Source organism: Oryzias latipes, chromosome 21 (assembly GCF_053564925.1).
Source record: "Oryzias latipes strain Hd-rR chromosome 21, Olatipes_Hd-rR_3.1".
NCBI lineage: Eukaryota > Metazoa > Chordata > Actinopteri > Beloniformes > Adrianichthyidae > Oryzias > Oryzias latipes.
The window spans coordinates 30,349,399-30,373,338 of record NC_136257.1 but is presented as its reverse complement, the minus strand read 5'-3'; the positions used below and the strand labels follow the sequence as shown (position 1 = coordinate 30,373,338).

General features: G+C 40.2%; 2 protein-coding genes across 2 annotated transcripts in view; one reads left to right on the top strand and one right to left on the bottom strand.

The window, feature by feature from the left end:
• LOC101168584 (complement C3-like) overlaps positions 1–13,389 on the top strand; it is a 38,676-nt gene extending 25,287 nt beyond the window's left edge. The window contains exons 27-37 of the mRNA XM_011489970.4: positions 78–140; positions 6,935–7,016; positions 7,085–7,133; positions 7,208–7,298; positions 7,375–7,464; positions 7,692–7,794; positions 7,882–7,971; positions 9,333–9,425; positions 9,511–9,594; positions 12,906–13,050; positions 13,178–13,389. Of these exons, the coding sequence (XP_011488272.3) occupies positions 78–140; positions 6,935–7,016; positions 7,085–7,133; positions 7,208–7,298; positions 7,375–7,464; positions 7,692–7,794; positions 7,882–7,971; positions 9,333–9,425; positions 9,511–9,594; positions 12,906–13,050; positions 13,178–13,319 (1,032 nt within the window). The 3' untranslated portion in view covers positions 13,320–13,389. The remainder of the gene's footprint in view (positions 1–77; positions 141–6,934; positions 7,017–7,084; positions 7,134–7,207; positions 7,299–7,374; positions 7,465–7,691; positions 7,795–7,881; positions 7,972–9,332; positions 9,426–9,510; positions 9,595–12,905; positions 13,051–13,177) is intronic.
• A 7,722-nt stretch (positions 13,390–21,111) lies between these two features.
• ttn.2 (titin, tandem duplicate 2) overlaps positions 21,112–23,940 on the bottom strand; it is a 198,414-nt gene continuing 195,585 nt past the window's right edge. Inside the window, exon 226 of the mRNA XM_078939704.1 lies at positions 21,112–22,442. Coding sequence (XP_078795830.1) covers positions 22,150–22,442 — 293 coding nt within the window. The 3' untranslated portion in view covers positions 21,112–22,149. The remainder of the gene's footprint in view (positions 22,443–23,940) is intronic.

Here is a 23,940-nt window from a genome sequence, read left to right as displayed (position 1 = left end):
CCTGCTGCTGATACACATAAGCTCCATGTTTGTTCATCTTTTTGTTTGTTTATTTATGACTGAATCTGTCCCTGCAGATCAATGACATAAACAAAAATGTAACATTTAAGGCTACTGGATCAGGAGAAGCTGTTGTCAAAGTAAGGACTGCATCTGTTTTTGAAGAGTTTTAAATTTGTGGTTTAGCCTTGATGACCTACATAACAATGATGCGTGCAATTAGTTGTGAAGGCAAGACTGGTTTCCAGAGGTGGAATCTAGTCATTGCTTTGCAAGTCACAAGTAAGTCTCTAGTCTTTGTCTATAAGTCCCATGTTAAGTCCCAAGTCTAAGCAAACAAGTCCCAAGATGAGTCCCAAATCAAGACCAAAAAGTCTCAAATTTAGTCCAAGTTTTAAGTTATATTATTTTCATAGGCCATATACGTTTTTAGGAACTGTATTTGTTTATACAAATTTGCAAGCATGTGAGGAAAATTGCCTCTGAGCTTATGCATCCCCACTTCAAAAATCCAAATCAAATTTATGTATAACAAAACCCAGTTTACCGCATTTGCAATTGTGGTAACCTGGAAATGGCAAAGGAACCAGGGTAAAGTCTGGATATTAAATACCCTCACCACAGGCCAGTGATGTGCAGTTAGGTTTGTGGCCTAAAAAGCACTGGCTCTTTATTTATAAACATGTGAACTCAATATATTTACCAACTACTGACTGCATTATCTCATATCAGTATTTTTTTTATAAACATAGCAGATACATCTTGGACCGAGGAAGAATGTAAAATGTATAGTGATTCTGTTTTACTCCAAAATCTAAAAAATATGAACTCAACTCAACTCAACTTTATTTATAAAGCACTTTAAACAGAACAAGGTTCACCAAAGTGCTGAACAATACAAAAATTAATAAAAGCACATGAAAATATAAAGCATAAAACACATAAAATAGGTCCGGATTCCAACTCAGTTAAAAGCCAAAGTGAAAAAATATGTTTTAAGAGCAGATTTAAAAATACTGAGTGAGTCTATCTGTCTGAGGCACAGGGGCAATTCGTTCCAGATTTTTGGTCCGAAGACTGAGAAGGCTCGGTCACCTCTCAGTTTTCTCCTGGTCTTCGAGACGACCAGCTGTGTCTGATTTGTTGACCTAAGGGAGCGGGGGGGAGTGTACACCTGGACGTAACATATAGATTTATTTTTAACATTTCTATTGTAAATACAATTCATCTTTGTTTTGAATAGAACTTTTCTTTTCCTCCCCGCTTTTTACTTGCATATTAGACACTCTGATTCATCTAGGGCCTTGTGGAGAGGGTCTGGTGGAGGGGGGCACGGTGAAACATCCGTGCTCACCTTTCGCTGGCCCCCCCACAATTTTAACTTCCTCTGTAGACACACACACTGCATGCTAGCAGCACACACACAGCAAATACACACCACTCACAGAGGGACTCCGGAGTGGGGGGCTTTGCGGCTTGGCAGCGGTGGATCCCCCCACACTGGTGACCTCCTATTTTACCTGCAGCACACACACAGCACTCCCACACCTCCATACATGGGTGGGGTCGGGGGGGGGCGGCCGGTCTTCACCCGCCTGGTCCTCTCAGGGAGGCCGGGCTTATGGGTGTCCTGTCGGCTGCGGGAGGGGTCGGGCATGCGGCGCTGGGGGTCGGCCGGCTGGGGGGGGGGGGGGTTGCTGCTAGGCGGCGGGGGTAGGGAGGGTAACCAGATGATTGTGAGTATGTGTGTGTGAGTGCATGGGTAGGACCGACCTGGGGGCTGGCTCGTTGGACCCTCTGGGGCCTTCCCTCCCCATCACAGAGAGGGGAGGGCACTGAGAGGGTTGGGGAGGGGGGGTCAGATATTATGGCGGGGGGGGTGGTAGTGCGTAGGGTTTTAGGGGGGTGGCTGTGGCTGTGGGTGCGTGGCGATCCCTGGGTTGCTAGGGTCGCGGGCCTGGGCTGGCTTGCGGGGACGGGGCGCCGGTCGGGTGGTGGCCGGCTCTTGGGTTCCGGGGGCCCTGGCTTCGTCCCTGGCCTTTGTCTCGGTGTCCGGCGCCCGGTGGCCCCCATGGCTGCCGCCTGGTACGGCTAAGCGCTCCTGTCTTGTGGCCTGGGGGCCGGACACTGGGTTCGCTTGTGCCTCTGGGCATTGGGGGGGCCCCTGTAGGGGGGCCCTCTCTGTGCCTGGCTGGTGGGGTGGGCGGTCCCCTCCTCCTCCCCTCCCGGGCTGCCTGGGTCCGGATGCTGGGGGGGCTTCTGGCCTGGGGGGCTCTCCTCCCCTCTCCCGGTCTGGCTGGTCTGGCTGGGTAGGATCTGGCTCCCTTTATGAACACACGGTTCACGTCGGCAGCATGCATGTATCTCCACCCCCACGTGCACGTGCACACTCCACACTGCTCCCTGTCTGCTTCATCCCTCCTCCTTACCTACAGTGTATTGATGGACAGTTTTTTTTTCTCGCTCATCTTAGTGTCAGATTTTCACCTTTGATGTAACATTCGTCTTTCCAGCAGATCTGGTATAATTGTTACAGCTTAAAATAATAACTTATTCAAATCAGTGCTTGTATCCCCCACCTTTTCACCTTTCTTCATTTTACTCTCTTCCACCCTCCCCTCACATTCTTCCCCTCTCCCTCCCCACACACACTAAATGTAACAAATAAATAAAAAATAATACGACAAAAAGGGGTTTATACAAATCTACACTCTAGTTTCTTGAAGCTATATAACCTCTTTTTGTGATAGTAAAACCTGTCCAACACAAAAAGCCTTCAGCTCTAATCTGTTTGCTCAGCTGTTGGACAGAACAAGTTAAAAAGGAGAAAAAGAAAAAAAAAAAAAAAAAAAAAAAAGAACTTTTCTTTTTCGTGAATGCAAAATTTATTTGTTTTATAAGTTTTACAGGCATAAAAAAAACTTGCCCCTCTCACCCTCCGTGGGTGGTTTCTCCTCCAAGCTCGGGTCCTCTACCAGAGGCCTGGGAGCTTGAGGGTTCTGCGCAGTATCTTAGCTGTTCCTAGCACTGCGCTTTTCTGGACTGAGAGGTCTGAGGTCTTTCCGGGTATCTGTTGTAGCCACTCCTCCAGCTTGGGGGTTACTGCCCCGAGTGCTCCAATTACCACAGGCACCACTGTCACCTTCACTTTGCAGGCTTTCTCCAGTTCTTCTCTGAGTCCCTGGTATTTCTCCAGTTTCTCATGTTCCTTTTTCCTGATGTTCCCATCGCTTGGCACTGCTACATCCACCACAACGGCTTTCGTCTGTTCTTTATCCACCACTACGATGTCTGGTTGGTTTGCCATTACCATCCTATCAGTCTGGATCTGGAAGTCCCACAGGATCTTTGCCCTCTCATTCTGGCTGGGTAGCTCGGTTGGTATGGTGAAGGACTGGCAGCAGGAAAACAAGGATCGATTCCTGGGTGGGATTGAACAATCAGTGGCAAGTAATGGTAATGGTATCAATGGTGAGCAGATAACATCACCCAGTGATGGGCAAGACCCTTAACACTACTGCCTACCTCATAATATGAGAGACTATGAATCACATGTCATGCTGGCCAAACAGGTCGGTGCGTCAGGTGTTGGGGGACCAGAGCCATGTGAAAGTGACCTCTAAGTGGAGTTTCTGAGTGCCTACTTTCTTCCATGGTACAAAAAGGGGAACCGTGCTTTCGTAACAAAGTCTTCATGGAAGGTTTCCCGTTCTGCGTCACAACACGGACGCACAACGATTTTCAAGTGACTTAAAAGTTTCTCCAAAAAATAAAAGAGCTGACCATGGCCCTGAAGAAAAAGCAAGCAACAGGTGACTACAATGACCTTAAATTACTTGACGACATTGAGCGAGTTTACAACATCCAGGCTAAGCTAACTCCTCTCATAGAGCGAGTGGAAGAGTTCGGAAGACTCAGAGCTCAAAACGAGCTAAGAGATAACCGGGTCGACCCTCAGGAGAAAAGACTGGACAATGTGGAACAACAAGCAAGGATGAATAATGTCATTCTCACTGGATTACAGATCAAACCTCAGGCATACCTAACTGCAGCTGGAGCTAGCATTGCTAATGCCAGTAGAGTTATCATTGCTAGCGGTTCATCTAGGGCTGGGCGATATGGCCTAAAAATAAAATCTCAGAATTTTTTTTTTTTATTAGATTTTCCGATTTTTCCCCCCACCCTACTTAAGAAAAGCAATAATTACAAATGGCAGGCAATTTAAAGCAAATTTTGCTTTTATCAAATCAAGCGCAAGACGAATGTAACCCCCATTTCTGGGATGATTTATAAATAAATGAAAACACACTAAGTATAAGATTTTTCTTCTTCTCATTCCCTTTTGGACTTGTGTTGTTTATATAATTATGGTCTTGTTTTTGTCTTAGTTTGTTATTTTACACTTGCTTTCACTTGTCCAAAATAAAAAGCTTAATTACTTAAAGTCCCAGCTGTGGTTTTAAGGTTTTAAATAAATTAATAAAACCCCGTATTCTCCACGGAGAAGATGATGAAGCTGCAGTTGCACGGTCACCCCCCCCCCCCCCCCCCACTCCCGTGTAACAGGACTGAGCGCGTGCCACAGAGCCTTTACTGCAATGGGATTTAGGCAAATGTTGCAGCGTGGGGGGGGGTCTCTTCCTCCGCATCTGTGGCAGCAAACCCACACCAGTTCCACACAACAGAGGATTTTATTCCTTTCTTGGGAGCAAACTTCCCACTCTCACCGGGAGCCATGCTGTCGCTTGCCGTTTCATGTGTGCTATGATGTTGTTGTTTGTCTGCCAATGGAGAAATCTAAAGGGATTTGCTGTTCATCTAAATGACCATCTGATGTTAGGAATGAAATTGCAAAGAAATCGCCAAACATGCCAGGCTTCTCAGGAAGTGTAAGCAGATTGAGAACACTTTGGTAAAAAGGCTGCAGGATCTCTGTTAAGCTTCTCGGTCCACCGGACCAGTCCAAGGTTCTGGTTGTGAACACTATGAAGGACTTTGAGAAGTGTTTGATCACGGACGTCTACGCTTACAAATGCAGTAATAAATCAATGAAATATAATTTCAAGGAATAAGACACCTGTGATCTGCGCTCTCTCTAAAAGTCAACAGTGACCCTGATTTTCAGCCTAGAGTTCTGACCTGCAGACCACTTGACCTCAACTCTCAGCTGCGCTGATAACAGCAGCAGAAAGACACGGACCTTAATCGAAGTCTGCAGACATAACAGCAAATGCAAAAAGAACGTAAAAACTCAGATGAACCAGAAGGACGGCTGTTAATCAGCAGAAGATGGAATACCAGCTTTGGACAATGCTCAGAATATGGACCCTTTTATTTCATAGCATTACCTAATAAGAATAAAATTGCTTAATCAATTAATGAAGATTGTTAAAATGATTGATCTCTAATTATATCACTTCACTTGCTCCAAAAATTGATTCATGTTTTTCCTAATGAAAAACAATTTGCACATATTTTAACTTTTGATACTTGATCTGCATGTGCTACGAACATTTTTGAAACACTGTTATGTCTACTTTTTCCTGATGTAGTATTTTTTTTTATCATAGTAAAGATTTTTCAAATAAACATAATCTGCATATATTTTAGATAGCTAATCTGCATTTTCCATGTTAATTTCTAAAAAATGTCTATTTTTACACAATTGAGCAATTCATCTTTGTCATGTGATTTTTTGATACTTAAGGATTCTCAATTCTGTCTGGTTAAAGTTATGAACCGGATAATGATAAATCATGTAATAAAATGGTTACAGTAGAACAGAGATGGATTACCGTATTTTCCGGACTATAAGTCGCCCTTTTTTTCATAGTTTGGCAAGGGGTGCGACTTATACTCCGCAGCGACTTATATTAGAAATAAATTGAAATAAATACATTGTTAACCCTCCTGTTATGTTCATTTGTGAGGAACAGAGATGATGTTCCTGGGTCAATTTGATGTATGAGGTATGTTAAGTGTTAAGAGTATGTTAAGTGACTCAGAGAATCAGCAAACTTTTTTTTACAATAAGATCTTGAAAGCCATCATAATATTCTATTTTCCAATGATTTCATAGATTCAGAAATGCAATTAAAATGACTACATTCTACAAATACAGGATGAAAACAGAGTATTAGTAGTAGTTGGGCAATGATGCTTCATGAAAGGAATAAATAAATAGGTTTAAGAAAGAATTACTGTGAAATTATGAGATAAACAGTCTTCTATGATTGTGTCATATGAGGTTGTGAAACTTATTAGTTCTTGGTCTCAGATTTTGTCAAATAAATTTGCCGTCAAAATGCGACTTATAGTCCAGTGCGACTTATCTGTGTTTTTTTCTACTTTATAATGCATTTTTGGGCTGGTGCGACTTATACTCCGGAGCGACTTATAGTCCGGAAAATACATTTGCTTCCTTCCACTCCCTTTCAAGCAATCTTTAATTTAATGTCTAATTATTCTTAGTTTGATATGTCTTTGTACGAATGTATAACGAATGTATATATAATATGAATTGTAATGTTTTGTACATTATTCTTATTTGATTGCTTGAAATAAACCATTTCCAATCAAAATCAAATTATGCGAGACAGTGCAGCATCTCATACTGCAAGCATAAACTCTGCATCATTGGCTGCTATGGGCATAAAAGGAGATAAACTGATGGTGTGGCCCCCCATCCTCCCCTGACCTCAACCCTATTGAGAACCTTTGGAACATTGTCAAGCAAATTATCTATGGGGGTGAGAGGCACATCCAAACAGCAGACTGTGAGGCCATTCTGACATCCTGTAAAGAAATTTAAGCAGAACCTCCAAAAGATTGTCTGAGGGTTCTCATTTTGCCTCCTACTAAGTGCAGACAATTTCTATGACTTCTATTTGCTTTGGTTACTATGCACATTTATCCTGCTTGTACTGTTGGCCAGATGGTGTCCTTGTACTATGCTCTGCCTGAAGAAAAGGAAAGTGACTGCCAGAAGTTTAATCTGTCAGTGCGGCTGCTTCCAGGTAGCTTTATTTCTAGAGTTTTACCATTTCCCTTCTTGAGTCATATAATAAGAAGTTTCTTCCTGCAGATGAGACTATTGAAAACCAAAAGGTCTACAAGCTTCAGATAAACGTTTTGTAAGTATAATAGTCCCATTATTTTTGCTCTACTCCAATTCTATTCAGTTTCTTCATAGTGCTTTCCTTTGCAGATACAAGAACAGCAGTCGTAACGCCACCATGTCCATCATAGACATCGGTTTGCAGACAGGATTCACTCCCAACCTGGGTGACCTAAAAGCTGTAAGACTGTAAATCACTTCAAGATTAGACTCAGTGAGTGGCCAAAACCAATCTTTATTTGTACTTGTGTCTGCAGCTGTCTGGAGGACGAGCCCGCATCATTAGCAAGTTTGAAATGAACACAGCTCTGTCGGAACGAGGCTCACTCATCATCTACCTGGATAAGGTTTGACTCCAAGCTGCTTCCTATTAATGTCTGCATGTTCTGGATCATCTGATCTTTGTGTAACGTTTATATCTGACAACTGAGTTATTAACCAAGATCACAAGCAGAAGATTTGAAACTCAAAAAGAACACACCCGCTCACATGACCAATCAGCTAACAGTCTGGCTGATATGAGTATTCCCAAATGACAGCAAACTAGTGACATGTGAATGACATTTACCTGCAGGTTTCTAACACCCGACCAGAGGAGATCAGTTTCAGGGTCCAGCAGACCATGGAGGTGGGCATTCTTCAGCCAGCAGCAGTGTCTGTCTATGAATATTATGAGCGTAAGTACAGGCTGCCTCTTTTCTCATCAGGGTAAAGATGAGGTGAAGATAAAGTCAATTTTAGGAATATCCATTTTCTATTTACAGAAACACCTTGTGTTAAGTTTTACCATCCAGAGAGGGAGGGAGGACAGCTGATGCAGCTCTGCAAGGATGACGAGTGCTTATGTGCAGAAGGTAACCAAGTTACATTTGTGTCGCAGGACGTCCACTGATGACTCCAGGCAAGAATCAAATCAAATCAAACTTTATTAATAAAGAAGTATAGGTGTAGAAAAAAGTCCTTGCTTTACAAGACAAGCGCCAAAACACACTGGTACATATAAAATGGTATTATTATGTTTTTTTTTTTTTTTTTAACATGGGCCATGACTGAACTAAAGCTCTGTAATTTGCATGATTGATTGATTTGACTGAACTAAAGCTCTGTAATTTGCATGATTGATTGATTTGTTCTACATATGAAGCCACTTCCGACAAAAGTCAGCTTTTTAAAGATAGATAACTTTATTGTCTGTTCAAAAGAAAAAATATATGTCTTTGAACATGTTCATGAACCAATTTTCTTGCTTAAAAGGGATAATAAATAACTAGTAGTGGTGGGCCATCAGGGCCTTCAAGGTCTTATCTGAAGGCCTAAAAAAATATCTGAATCATGTGTTGATTATATTTTGTCCAGGCATACTCATGAAATTATCTCAAATGGTCTGTCTGTTCCATTTTATTGTGTTTATGAGTGTTATGCTGCTTCCAGACGGATGTATTTTCATATTGGAGCATTTAACCAATCGCATTTCAGCTGTCCTTTGTTGCCAGGCAGGGTCAGAGCTAAAGAGGCCTTCACTCTCCATTCTGAAGGTCTCCCTAATGCAGTGCTTCTCAATTATTTTTTGCCAGGCCCCCCTTAGAAAAAAGAAAATGTTTCGATGGCTGTAGTTGCATAAGGAGATTTGTTTGCTGTTTTGGTTTATTCAGTTTATTTAGATGCTTTTATTGTGGTGACAGGAACTTTCAATTATGCACTTCAAAAGCTCCTTTCTGCATCGTAGAAGTTTGTTGAACTGGTTGTCCACCAAAAAAATTAAACACGCCCGCAAGTGGTGGTCGGTTTACAGTTTTTCTTCCTCCTTAAAGACAGATGGTTTGAGGTCAAATGACACGACTAAAAAATGTATCGCTGTCTTTCTGCCAAGAGTCCATGTATGCAATGCAAAGCTCATTTCTGCATCCTAAAGTTGTTCATAAGGAGTTGAATGATTCAGTCGGAGCACTACTGAAGGCCCAGGTGTATAATGCACGGTCCGCCACTGGTAATAATAATTAAAACAAATACAAGAGTCATTTAAGGCAGCAATTGCTTTTTGATATTTTGTATATTGCTGGTTCTTGTGTTTAGCTGGACTTGGGACTGGAACACAAAAGCAGGGGGCTGTGCTCTTTATTGTTGTACGAGACATTCTTGCAGACTAGCAGTGAAATTTACACCAACTTTTGCTTGTGTTTCAGACAGTGCGCTCACACCGTTTGCTTGTTTTTAGAGAACTGCAGCATGCAGAAGAACGGTCGAATAAGCAACGATGAGCGAACATCAAAAATCTGTGAGAGCACAGAGAGCAGCAAGATCGAGTATGGTAAGAGCTGCGCTACATTTATAACTGAGTGTGCATCTTCCCTATGCACATTTTGAGACTGACAGCTGCTCTTGTCGCTGTATAGCGTACAAAGTTCTGGTGGAAGAGGCTGCCGAAAAACCGTCTATAGACATCTATGCCATACGGGTACTGGACTCCATCAAAGAAGGTTGGTATTAATCTGCAGTTTTTTCTCTCCAATATAAACAATGCTACCATGTGTGTAATTTATACTGTTTTTTTATTTTAAACTGTTCTCCTAGATATGTGTTGGGGTTGGCCTATTGTGTTAACACTAATGGAGTTAGATACCATTGTATGGGTTGGCTTAGCCAGACATTCACAATACGATACTCCCAAGTCTGTTTGACAAGTTTGTTGGACTGGTTGTCCACCAGTGAATTTAACTCGCCCCCAAGTGGCTGTTGGTTTACAGCTCTTCATCCTTAAAGACAGATGGTTTCAGGTCAGATGACATGACTAAAAAAAAATGTATCGCTGTCTTTCTGCCAAGAGTCCAAGTGAAGAACATCCTTCTGCTCAAACAGTAATTGTGTTTGAGCAGAAGGACTGATCGGCAGAGAAATCCAATAACAGAACACCCCTTGGGTTCAGGTCACGTGGGCTGTTCTTTCAAATGACCCCTCCAGGTATTGCTTATTGCAATTTTTTCATGACATTTGAGGTTATTCAAGTTATAAACTGACCAATCAGAAGCCTCCAAAAAAGCACATGGTCATGAATCGAACGTTCGAAACGTTTGACTAAATCTCCTGGGCCCGGTTTCAAGTGTGGCCTTTCGACAATTTCGCTCCTGATTGGCGAGAGTGGTTGCCATAGAAATGTTGACTCAGACCAACTCGGAGCAATCCCTGCTTCCTGAAGTTTTCGGGCTCAAACATCGTAAAAAAACTGACTGAATTTACTTATTATAACAAATTATCTTTGAACCTAGATAAAACCAAAGTGAGGTTTTTTGGTAACTACAATGCCAATTAAGAGCTCTCAATTAAAATAAATAATGTCTTAATTGAAAGTGTTACAGAAATCAAATTCTTAGAGGTTTTTAAATTGATGACAAACTAAGTCTGAAGCCACACATCAGACACATAAACCCTAATAAATAGACACTAAAGTCTCAAAAAGTATTTCAATCATAATTAAATCTAAACATTTATTAGAATACAATAGTAGATATTTATTGTACTGTTCTTTAATATTACCATATTTCACCTACTGTATAGAAATTTGGGGGAATAATTCTAAGAGCTCACTACGTCCTCTCTTTTTACTTAGAAAACGAGCTGTCAGAATAATTATACATAAAGCCGGATATCTTGATCAACAATTATAACAATTAAAACAATATATTTTAATCAATCTAGACTATTAAAACTGTATGACCTTGTGGATTTTTACACTGCGCAACTTTTATACAGAGCCAGTGGGAAATCGTTACCATTCAATATCCAAAAACAGTTTTTAGAAAATGAAGGAGGAACAAACTGAGGGGATGTAGGAACTTCAAGATCAAACTGATAAGAACCACAAAGAAAGGTTTCTGTGTGTCGGTGTGTGGCACTAAACTTTAGAACGGTTTAAGTAATGAGTTCAAAAAATGTTCAAATATCCAAATATTCAAGAAAATGTATAAAGAAACTCTTATTTCAGGATATGAAGAAAGGGGATTTAAGGATCAACAAGTGTTTGAATAATTCCAAATACATGCGTGAACTTGACTGTGGTGAAATAATCAAAGCTCTTAATTACAACCAATGAGTTTTACATTGTGTAATGTGTAATAATGATTACTGAAAGGTTTGAATTACAATCAATTAGCTATTGAATTTCTTTACTTGATCTGCAATGTGAAGCAATAATTATTAGTTTAATGCGATCATGTGTTCTAATGATAATTTATTACATATCGGTATCGTTACTGTTTACTGAACTCGTGCATGAATGTTTTCTGAAGATCATCAATCATTACTAGGCACTGGATTTTGTTACTTGAAGAGAATCTATTTGATCAGAACCGGATTTCAAAAACTGTAAAACTATCAAATGAATGAACTCAGTAGGGGTGGGATTATATGAGCTTGCTTCTTCCCACTCCTTTTCAAGCAATAAATCAAACTCTACTTAACTTTAGTAAATTACTTCTATATTTAATTAAGCAAATGTGATTTAAGTGACGTTTTTGTTTTGTTTCATTTTCTGTCTTTTTAATCTATGCATTTCATCATTTCTGTAATAAGTTCAACAAATGTGTAAATTCTTTATTGCTTTGACTACAACGCTTGAAATAAATAAATAAATAAATAATAATATTCTTCCTTTTGGCTGTGCTGAAATAATGTTATCCATAAAAGCGAATAAGTAGAATTGGGAATTCCTTTATACTTTCAATAATTTGACTTACTGTTGGCAACAGAAATAAAGTTGCCGCTCTTAAAAGGATGAAATGAGGGTCAATAACTGTTCATGTATCCCACTCCTCCCAATATATCCTGAGGGACACTGTTATATGCTTCCTCCATGCCAGACACATTTGGACTGGATTGTTACATTTCTGTATTGACACCTAAATTTGTGATGGGCTTTGCCTGTAATCCAAATTTTCTGTAAAAAAAGGCTTTAGGTGAGGCAAGCCTCACCAGCAGGGGCCAGGCGTGAGCTAACAGTTGCTTGGTAGCTACACTGTTGCTGTAGAAACAGATTAAGGACGTCTGTCTCCATTGAGAGGGAGAAACTCAAACTAAAAGGAAAATAAGAGACTTTCCAACTGATCATAGAGCTTTTTGTGAAGGATCGGCGCACTGACTCAAAAAGTAAGGCCAAACATACAAATACTCCCATTTTAAAATAACATGGGAGTAAGAGAAAAATAATGTATGTCAAACTAAATTTAGGCCTAAAAGAATTAAGTTTGACAGACATTTGATAACTGATTGAAACATCAGAATTTGAAGTTGGAAAAATACCAGAAATAGTTACTGAGGGTCATATGTGTGCTGAACACATCTGTACACATCTTTAGAAGCCCATGCCGCTACACTTCTGCCCTGAGGAAACACTGGATACAGCGATTATACTCTTTAATTTATATCTTTTTAATTTTTATTATGTATGCTGTATTTGTATCTTTTTTTCTATGGACCACGTCTGAGTCTGAAATAAAAATAAAAGTATCAGTGTACACTATAATTTGTTCACAGTATATATAAATTTATACACAAGAAAAGTGTTCTATATGTCTATAATGTCTATAAAATAAATATTTTCTATAGGAAAAATATGTTCTTGTGTGGATTTTATAAGCTTTTAGCTGCTATTGGATGAACTGGGAAATAATCAGTTCTTCTAATTGTAATTCTGACTCCTGAGGAGTCGGTGCCTCACCAGCCATCGACCTCACGTCACTGGTAATTGGTCTATAAGGTATCCCCCTCACACACGCATTTCCCTTTGTTATTACAGGAAGAGCAGATGTTGGCCCCACGGGAAAACTGTTGCCATTCCTAAGTTATCCCTATTGCAGGAAGGCCTTAAATTTGCAGAAAGGTAAAACATACCTGGTCATGGGATCATCCAAAGACATCCAAAGAGATGAAAAATACCAAATGTAAGTCTGGTTTCTACAAATCAGTGACCATTTCCATCCCCACACAACTCACACGACTTGGACTCGCCTGTGGTTATCACTTTATTACTGAGGTTTAATCGCTCATCCACTTCCTCTTTGCTTCTAGAAAGCAGTACATCCTTGGAGAGAGAACTTGGATCGAGTATTGGCCAACAGCAGACGAGTGTCAAGGGGAAGAACACAGAGCCACGTGTCTGGGCTTAGAAGAAATGGTAGAACAGTACACAATGTTTGCATGTCAGCAATAAAGACAAAACGTCCTGTTTCTTTTTCTTTTTCTGCTTAAGAATGTATGCAGAATAAAATGTGCCAACCTGGGCTGTGCTATTTGGGATCTTGTTTTTAATTTGCCAAATAAAATTCAGCAAAGGATAAGTTGTCAAACATAAAAAAAAAAAAAAACATGTCAAGAACCAAAAAGAATAAAAGAGAGAAACTAATTAAACCTAAACCCTTATCAATGCCTGAAAGTTTTTCAGAGGCTGCAGGTCTGTCCATTGTTCAATTTTATTGACATAAAACTCAATATATTGTCATGATTCAAGAAACATCTTACTTGACTATTGATACTGGAGCAAAAAAGATGTAGCTTTTTTCCAAAGAAAACCATGTGTCAGTATATGCTACAGTAAAACATTAATTCGGAGGATGTGTGTATATTTGAAGAGCCAAAGACACTGGAGGGCATATTCATTTTTACAACATAGAAAAGCATGATTTCTTAGCGTTTTCAAAAAAAAGCTAGTGTTTTTTGCTCTTTGTAATCCTAAAGTAACTGGGGTAACCTGCTCCCTTGAACTGTGGATCATTATTGAGAGCTCTCTGTTTACATGCTCCCCCCGCTAGCGTAATACCTCACACAACCCCAACCAAGCATTACTGTTGCAACAAAAATGGTGAGCAGTATTGAAACTATCCAGCCGTACAACTTTGAGCCCAATACAAGCTCAGAAGAGGAAAACCAAGACGGATCAAATTACTAGTGGATGCATCAGAATAGAGCGGAACAGGGAGCTTGGTGACCTTTTCTGTGAATTTTCCATAACACAAATAAGCTATATTTGTAAAAAAATGTTTTTGTCTGCCCCTGATTCACAGCAATTTGAATGAAAAAAAAAACTCAAATGCAATTCAGAGCTTAATTTTCTTTTTTTTATATCTCCATCATCAGATAAAATAATGTTAGAAACCAGAAGCATGAATCTGTTTTAAGCTCAAGTTACAACAAATTGAGGAAGATAGTTGACGACTTTTATACAGTGGTGGACAAAATTGTTGGTAGCCCTCAGTTAGAGAAAGAAGGTCCACAATGCTCACTGAAATGACTTGAAACGTTCAAAAGTAACAAATTAAAATTTACTGAAAATTAAATCGTCAAAATCAGCCATTACTTTTGAGTTGTTGATTAGCAGAATAAAAACAAACAAATGAAATGGGGCAGGACAAAAATGATGGTACCTCCATAAAAGACTGAGAACTAATTGTCCAGGGGGTCATGATGAACTCAGGTTCGTCCTTTAATTGACATCACAGCTGTTTTCAAACCCACAATCAGTCAGTCTGCCTATTTAAAGGGAGACAGATAGTCATGTTGCTGTTTGGTGAAAAGGTGTGTACCACACTGAACATGGACAACAGAAAGCCAAGGAGAGAATTGTCCCAGGACATTAGAAACAAAACTATAGACAAACATTGTAAAGGTAAAGGCTATAAAACCATCTCTAAGCAGCTTGAAGTTCCTGTGACGACAGTGGCACATATTATTCAGAAGTTTAAGACCCACGGGACAGTAGCCAACCTCCCTGGATGTGGCCGGAAGAGGAAAAATGATGACAAATTGAGGAGACGGATAGTTGGAACTGTATCCAAAGAGCCCAGAACAACCTCCAAAGACATTAAAGGTGAACTCCTAGATCAAGGTACATCAGTGTCAGATTGTTTGAGCCAGAGTGGACTTCATGGGAGACGACCAAGGAGGACACCACTGTTGAAAGGAAATCAGAAAAAAGCCTGACTGGAATTTGCAAAAAGGCAAGTTGACAAGCCACAAAGCTTCTGGGAAAATGATGAGACAAAACTGGAGCTTTTTGATAAGAAACATCAGCTCTATGTTGGTAGACTCAAAAATGAAGCATCCAACCAAAAGAACACTGTCCCAACTGTGAAACATGGAGGAGGCTCAGTTCTGTTTTGGGGCTGCTTTGCTGCATCGGCCACAGGGTGTCTCGAAGTTGTTAAGGTCAAATGAAATCTCCAGATTATCAAGGCATTCTGGATAAAAATGTGCTGCCTAGTGTCAGAAAGCTTGGTCTCAGTGGCAGGTCATGGGTCTTCCAACAGGACAACGATCCAAAAACCCCCAAGAATGGCTCAGAGAAAAGCGTTATTCTGAAGTGGCGTCTATGAGCCCAGATCTGGGGCTATAACTGATGGTGGGTACACTGGGTTTAGTAATGGATTTGGTTTAAGGCGTGAGGGTGAGAATTTAATTTATAAGGTTTTTACTGCTTCTCACTGCCCCTTTTTTTTTTTTTTTTTTTTTTTTTTATAAAAGCGTTGTCGAACTTTCCTTTAGACTTTAAGGATATGTCATTGTAAAAGACCCATTTTAATTGTTTTCTCATAGTTTTTTAACATTTCCTTTGATTGAAAATGCCTTTAAATTGAAAAAGAAGTATGTTGAAGATGTAAAAGAAAATGATAAGCAGTGTTAATGTTTGTAAAGTGTATTTTGTTTTTGAAGACTTTTATTGTGAAGGTTCCACCTACTTCCACCTTTTCTCTGAAGTGTGTCAGTTCAACAGAAACAAAAAAAAACAGTTAACAGCTGACGCTATGGCAACAAATGAAAAAGACAAAAAACGGAAGGATAACTGTGTAAAGCAGTAATTTGTTTTTGGCATCTAGCTGGAAGGCGAACAGGTATGATTTTTGGTTATGTTTACTGTACACATTCTGTGATTATTTTCAATTTGTTTTGTATAAAATAACAAAATATGTTTCTGTTCAAAGTTATCCAAAATTCTATTGCTACTAGCTGATGTAAAGAATGATTGTATATCAAAAAGGAATTATTGTAAGTTGGTTGTTATGCTTTTCTTCAGCTCTTACGGTGTGACTATGACTGTGGAGTAAATAAATGGGTTGGAAACCCCATCATAGTCCATCAGTTACTATCATTGAGTCCATCGTCTGCATCAAGTCCGGCTGGAATGCTACAGTCATAATTAAAATATCATTAGACACAGACTTTGTTCAGTGTAACCCCTTGTGCTATCCTAGGCACTTTAACATTGGGAGTTGGGTCATCTAGACCCACTAGACAGTGCTCTGAACCTTTTTTCTTCAATGATTTGTGATCTTCACTGGTGTCCATGGATTACATGAAATCTTTCCACCTTTATCCACCTTTGTCATGGTAGGGAGAACATGTCAATGTAAGGGTGGGGTCATCTAAGATAGCACAAGGGTTATTAGTGAACGTATAGACCTTTACATTTCCACTAATAACTAATACACCAGATGCATCTGCAATTTCAATTTGGGAAGCATGTAAAGCATTTCTGAGAGGGGAAATAATATCATACAGTGCCTATAAAAATAAGATTGCCTCACAAAGGAGCCGTGATCTTTATTCTGTCATATCGGAACTGCAAAATAAGTGTGCAGAATCCCCCAGTGTTGATCTATCTAAGGAATTGCTTATAAAAAAGGCAGAATTTGACTCGATGGCCACCGACGAGGCAGTGCAAATAATACTCAGGTCCCGTTATAGCTATTATGAATTTGGGAATAAGCCTAATAAAATACTCTCACACCAGATTAGACAGTCAACAGCAGCTCAAAATATTACCGAACTCTCTACCTCTGATGGACTCACACTTAATCCTCAAACTATCAATGACACATTTAGGGATTTTTATTCTGCTCTATACACCTCTGAATGTTTTCCTGATGAGAAACGTAACGAAGATTTTTTTTCACATCTTAATATTCCGACAGTTGAAGCAGATGTAGCTGCTCAATTGGATAAGCCTTTCACTGCTGAAGAACTAAAGAACGCTGTCATGTCTATGCAGAGTGGAAAAAGCCCCGGACCGGATGGGTTCCCATCTGAATTTTTTAAGGTTTTTTGGGATAAATTATCCCCTCTATTGCTAAACATGTTACAGGCTTCAGCTGAGATTGGTGGTGGTCATCTCTATGGATGCTGAAAAGGCCTTTGATCGGGTTGAGTGGCCTTACTTGTTTTATACTCTGAGACGCTTTGGCTTTAAATTCCTGTCATGGATCAAACTACTGTACACATCACCTATGGCACGTGTTCGCACTAATAACGACTACTCAGAATACTTCCCCTTGGGCCGTGGAACTAGACAGGGCTGTCCTCTTTCTCCTCTTTTATTTGCGCTAGCCATTGAACCGCTTGCGGCGGCCATTAGAACTAGCTCTATGTACGGTATCTTGAGGGGCGGTGTAGATCATAAAGTAGCCTTATATGCAGATGACCTTTTATTATTTATTTCAGACCCAACTGTCTCCATGCCACCAGTTTTAGCTCTGCTGAGGGAGTTTGGTCAGATCTCTGGCTACAAATTAAACCTAAATAAAAGTGAACTTTTTCCTATCAATCCGGAGGCCCTCAGACTTACCTCTGTCTCTCTGTCATTAAGTATCTAGGCATTCAAGTGACTAAGGAATTTTCTGATCTTTTCAAAACCAACTTTATCCCATTGCTGGATCAAGTTAATTGTGACTTACAGCGCTGGTCTATGCTGCCGTTATCTTTTGCAGGTAGAATAAGCTGCATTAAAATGAATGTGCTGCCTAAATTCCTTTATCTTTTTCAATGCCTACCAGTATTTATTCCAAATCAATTTTTCAGGTCCCTTGACAATTCTATTGCTCAATTTCTATGGGAAAAAAAGCCTCCAAGGATGAGAAAAACCATATTACAGAAAAGCAAAGACAATGGTGGCCTCTCCCTACCAACCTTTTATTTTATTATTGGGCTGCAAATATCCGAACAATATTATTTTGGTGTCATAGTCACATTGTAAAGCCAGTCTGGTTACTAATAGAGGAATCATCTTGTACTCTTGCCTCTGCTACTTTATTCTCTCTTCTGTGTCTGCCTCTTAAATTATCTCTCACATCTTATACCGATAACATCATAGTTAAGCATTGTTTAAAGATATGGACTCAACTCAAACAGCACCTTGGAATTCAAATAATCTCTCTCATGTCCCCACTCCATCTTAACCCTTTGTTTCCTCCATCATCTACTGAGAAGACTTTTGCCCTGTGGAGAAGTCGTGGCTTAGTTTCAGTAAAAGACTTTTACATAGATGGAACTTTAGCTTCGTTTGAGTTGTTAGCTAAAAACTTTAATCTGCCTAACACTCATTTCTTTAGGTATCTGCAGGCTCGTAATTTTGTCTGTCATTTCCCTGACCCTTCCAGTGCCCCAACAGCCACCATGATTGACACTCTCATGGGGATCAACCCCTCTCTGAAGGGTACAATATCAAAAATTTATAACCTTTTACTATCCACCCTTGATTCGTCATCTGACCATCTATGTGTGGCTTGGTCAGAAGAGCTTCATAAAGACATAAATGATGATCAGTGGAGATCTGCGCTTGGGCGAATTCACTCCTCATCAATATGCGCCCGGCACGGTATCATTCAATGTAAAGCGGTTCATATAGCTCATTGGTCTAGAAGCAGACTTGCCAGAGTTTTTCCAGGTACTGATCCTAACTGTGTAAAATGTAATCTAGGCCCTGCAAATCTCACTCATATGTTTTTGACATGCCCGTCGCTTTCTGACTTCTGGGACTCTGTATTTGACTCTTTATCTTCTGTCTGTAACGTCAAAGTACACCGATCCCCAATGACAGCTCTTTTTGGTATACTTCCGGACAATCACTCTCTCCCTCCTTGGTTAGAGGACCTTATTGCCTTTCTGAAACTACTTGCCCGTCGGACTATCCTGATGCACTGGAAAGATCTTCGCGTGGAGCTAAATTAAAAGTTTTACCTTCGTAACACTTGTGATTATCCTTCACTGATTATTAAAATGTTCCTCAGACAAAGCAGAGCTCCATACTGTCTTAAAAGTTTATATTTTTGCTTTAGAGAAAAAAACATTACATAGTGAAATAAAGGTTCTCAGAGTCATAAAGCTATTGAACATCATCACAACTAAAGACTCTTGAGAAAAAAAATACAATTACCTCTGAAGGTAAAGGCTGTTCAGGACAGACTTAATACATTACATCGTTACATTTTTCTAATGAATGTTTGGAAACATCAAATATTATGTCAGTAATATGATTTCCCCCTGGAAAGTTAGTTTTTAAATCTGGTTGACTGCAGACCTCAAAAGGCACGTCTGATGTAATATTTGAAGTTTTTCATTAATTACGCACTCCAAACCATAAATATTGAAGTTCCAACACCAATATTTTAAACTTTGTTTTCCTTACTTTTAGAATTTTTTTTTTGTTAAAGGGATTTCTAGACCGGTCGGGAACCTTTTTGGCCAAGAGAGCCATAAACGCCACATATTTTTAAATGTAATTTTGAAAGAGCCATACAATAATGTAGTGTCCATTTCCCACACTGAGGCACGGAGACTTAACCTCTTTTAAGGTTCTTTATTCTGGGTACTGCAGACCGCAACAAACGCCGTACAATTAATTCAGCAACTCCTGAATCTCTCCCGCTGAGACGAGAGCGCTTCTCCCAACTTTATATTTACCTGCTCCCGCTCCAGCCCTCCCATTTCCCTTATTAGGCCCATAGCTGAACCCCATTGGTCCAAATTACCTAACAACAGGCTGAGTGACAGAACTGAGGGCCAATGGGATCTCTGCTTGATGCGTTTAATGAACTCTAGAACCTTTAACGCGGCCCAACAGCCATCCAACTCAGTCCGCAACAATATGTTTAAAACTAAATATACAAGTGAATGTGTGCATTTGATTTAATTTCAACATTTTTAAAGTACAATAAGTCTGCGGATTCTTTTTAATAACATCGTTATGCTGTTGCTGATAAATGTTGAGTATTTCTCGTAGTAGTTTTGCTGATGGTCTAGTCTGGTTGATACTTGGTGAGTTTCTGCTTCACGCAGGCGTTGAGACTTTAAACGTGATCGTAGGTCTGAATGTTCTTTAGATGTGAGACAGACTGATAACATGCAGACATGGAGCCAAACACACACTCACGCTGCAGTGAGTGACGGGCAGGGGGTTTTACGTTTTTACAATCCCTGCGCGGTTCACCTTACTGGCCGTGCCCACACACACACCCCCACCCTCTGCTTTCTTCCTCACACATCCCGTCCCCGCAACTGCACACTCTTTCTCAGAGACGGGAGCGTGCAGTTTTAGGCACGTCACTTCACAGGTTTCCGGCTGGTATAAACTCTGTGAAATAATAGATAATAGTAACTGATAGTCCTGGCGCAGATTTTGTTCTCCAAGCCCCGCTACTACTGCGCGCCTCTGGCATCGCATCGCGCCAGACAAGGACTGGTCTAATAAAATAAAAAAATAAAAAAGTATAATTAAAGATTTGTCTGCGAGCCACACGTGACCATCAAAAGAGCCATATATGGCTCGCGAGCCATAGGTTCCCGACCCCTGCACTAGACAGTGCGCTAAACCTTTTTTCTTCAATGATTTGTGATCTTCACTGGTATCCATGGATTACATGAAATCCTCTCCACCTTTATTCACCTTTGTCCTGGTAGGGATAACACGTCAATGTAAGGATCGGGTCATCTGGACCCCATAATATAGCGCAAGGGTTATGATTTAACAAAAACACCACCCAGCGAGTGATAAACTTCTTCATTTGACAGTCTGTAAGTTACATTCAGTTGACAATTTTTGAACAAGGGTACTTTTGTTAATTTTTGTTTATAAAATAGCTGTTTGGAAGCAAATCATTGTACCAGAAATGAGAGTTTAAAATCAAACGATTCCAGCAGTTTAGATAGAGTGTTAAAATAATCACACAGAGTCTCCATTTAGTGCTGACAGTCATGCTTTAATAGATCAATAAGTGGAGAAAACATATGGAGGATGCAAAAAAAATGGCTACAATTCTAACTAACAAACCTGAAGTGAGAGGCGACTAACACGGTCACATTTAACTTCTTTCTCCTTCCAGGAGTTGGATTCACCTGGAGAACATTTTCTCTTGTGCGTCTACCTCACCTGACAGGTATGTTTCTACAAACTAACACACAAACACGCTGCACACCTCCAAGTTGAAGCTCTGCCTCTGCAAACAAGCACCTGCAGGACTCCTTCTATTGGCCAGGTTGATGGAAAAACTCAAGAGCCCCACATAATGGTCATTTGCCAGAAGCAGAGCACAAAACAAACAAAAAAACTTCTGCTCAGGCAGTGCAGGCCGCTCGCACTGTGAACTTGTCATCAAAATGGCAGTATGACGTAATCGGTTGCAGCATGAGGTCCAGTTGTCCTGCTTGCATGAGGGTAGATGCAAACAGCACTCAGGATCTCATGCTCCTGTTCCAACACTATTACACTGCTCTTTTCTCCCCCGGCAGTGTCATCATAGTTTCATTTCTGGTTTAGAACATCAACAGGGAGCCTCTCTACCTGTTGAGGCAATCTTAAGACTTCAACTTATCGTTGAGGCACAGAGTTTAGTTTCCCAGTTTACCAGGGTATTCGTTCATGTTAAAACTTTCTCCTGCTAAACTACACTTAGTTTCATTTGTTTCAGTTAATAATACTGTCATAAATAACAACTCATACATTTTCCCATAACCGGTCACTTCGGCTATATACATTATGTACATGTCACAGAAAAGACGTTCAAACATCTTAAGTCATAGTTATCCAATATGGCACATTTAACAAATTTATAGACTTAAGTCTAGTTTGGCATAAATGAATGTCACGTTTGTTATAAAAATAGTTCATATTTACAAGAATAATCCAGATCTTTTATCAAGTGGATGATTTTGTTTAGTTAATAAATAAAAAGGCACAGAAGACGGGAAAAAGGACATTGGCGTATTGTTTTTGTTCTTTACCCTGATCGAATGCTTATGTGAACAGTTGCTGTGTCAGATCCAAGCTCGTTGGACAGCTTGAGTGTGTACGCTCCGGCATCTTCCTCCCTCACTCCAGTGATGATAAGGGTGGTTAGGTCCTCTGTTGTTTCAATGTGGAATCGGCCTCCAGGCGTCACCTCTATGGTTTTGCCGCCACGAGACCATGTAATCTGTTTCGCGTCACCGGAAAAGGCACAAGCAACGGTGAGGACCTTGCCTGGCTCGATACTGATGTCCTCTGGAAGAGCTTCTATCCTTGGAGCACAACCTGGAATTGACAGGATACTTTCTGAGTGCACTAAAGACACTTTTTAATGATTTTAACAAAACAATCCGGTAAAGAAACAGCCGGTGGCAAAACAAATTAGTGTTCTGATGTAAAGATTTTCCAGTAGGCTGGTTACAACAAGCATAATTGAATTTGGGACACAGAATGCATTTTGGCATTCACTCAAAGGGAAAATGTACTTTAGGGTGTATTCAGACTGGAAAAGTCTGTCAAGTCAAAGTCAAACCGAGTCCGCGTAACCCTTGTGCTCTCCTAGGCACTTTAACATTGGGAGTGGGGTCATCTAAACCCACTAGACAGTGCACTGAACCTTTTTTCTTCAATGATTTGTGATCTTCACTGGTGTCCATGGATTACATGAAATCTTACCACCTTTATCCACCTTTGTCATGGTAGGGAGAACACGTCAATGTAAGGGTGGGGTCATCTAAGATAGCACAAGGGTTAATTTGGTCTGGATCAAGTCCTGGGGCCTCATTTATAAAGGTTGCGTACGCACAAAAGAAGGCGTACGCCACTCTCTACGCAATAGTTGAGATTTATAAAAAGCAAACTTGACGGGAAAATGTGCGGTCCTTCACGCAAGCTCTGACCCAGGCGTACGCACAAAAACGGATGAAATGAGAAACGGCGACACCGTTGGCAGATGGAAGAAACACGTGAAAGTGAAAATGACAATACTGCCTCTCAGAAATAACATGAAGACTTCACAAAGCAAGTCTTACAATTAACAGCTACACGAACACCCGTTTGATCGATCAGCAGCGAAACAAAAAAAAAAAATCAAACGAAAATTACAACAGAAATTTAAATGAACACTTATTTGCAAAAAGAAAAGTGAAATATGTTCTGCAATATTGGCAGATATTGGCAATTCATCCTCATAAATAATATAGTTAACAGAACGAAATAATTTACAAAACTGATTAGCCGCGTTTATAATGTGTCCGTCTGGCGGAGCAGATATAGGTGCAATTAGATAGATAGATGGATAGATAGAGAGAGATGCATTAATTGTCCACTGGGGAAAGTTGTTTTCATATTAAAACATTTCTTCATAAGGTACGGAATTATGGTATTCATGCATATGCCTTTAGTATGTTTTATTTTTGATAAAACAATGTATGGCGTATGTCTCAACCATTCAGAGAGCAACAAGAAATTACATTTGCGATGAACAATTTCCCATTTCCACGTCGATTTTTACAGACATCTGTAGCTTGTCAGATGTAATTAAATGGATTGAAATAAAATGCCCCATCACAATGCGTAATGACGCACAATGGCTGATCTTGCGCTCTTAGAAGATGTGGCAAATGGAAGAATTCGGAGTGAACGCATCTTTAGACAGCAAGAAGACGTGCTGGCAAACGAGGACGAGTGGCTTATGAGCCGGTTCCGACTTCCTCCAGCCGTCCTGTTGGAGCTTTTGGGGGGGTGTCACCCGGTGCATCTGGCGCGTCGTGTCCCCCTGCGC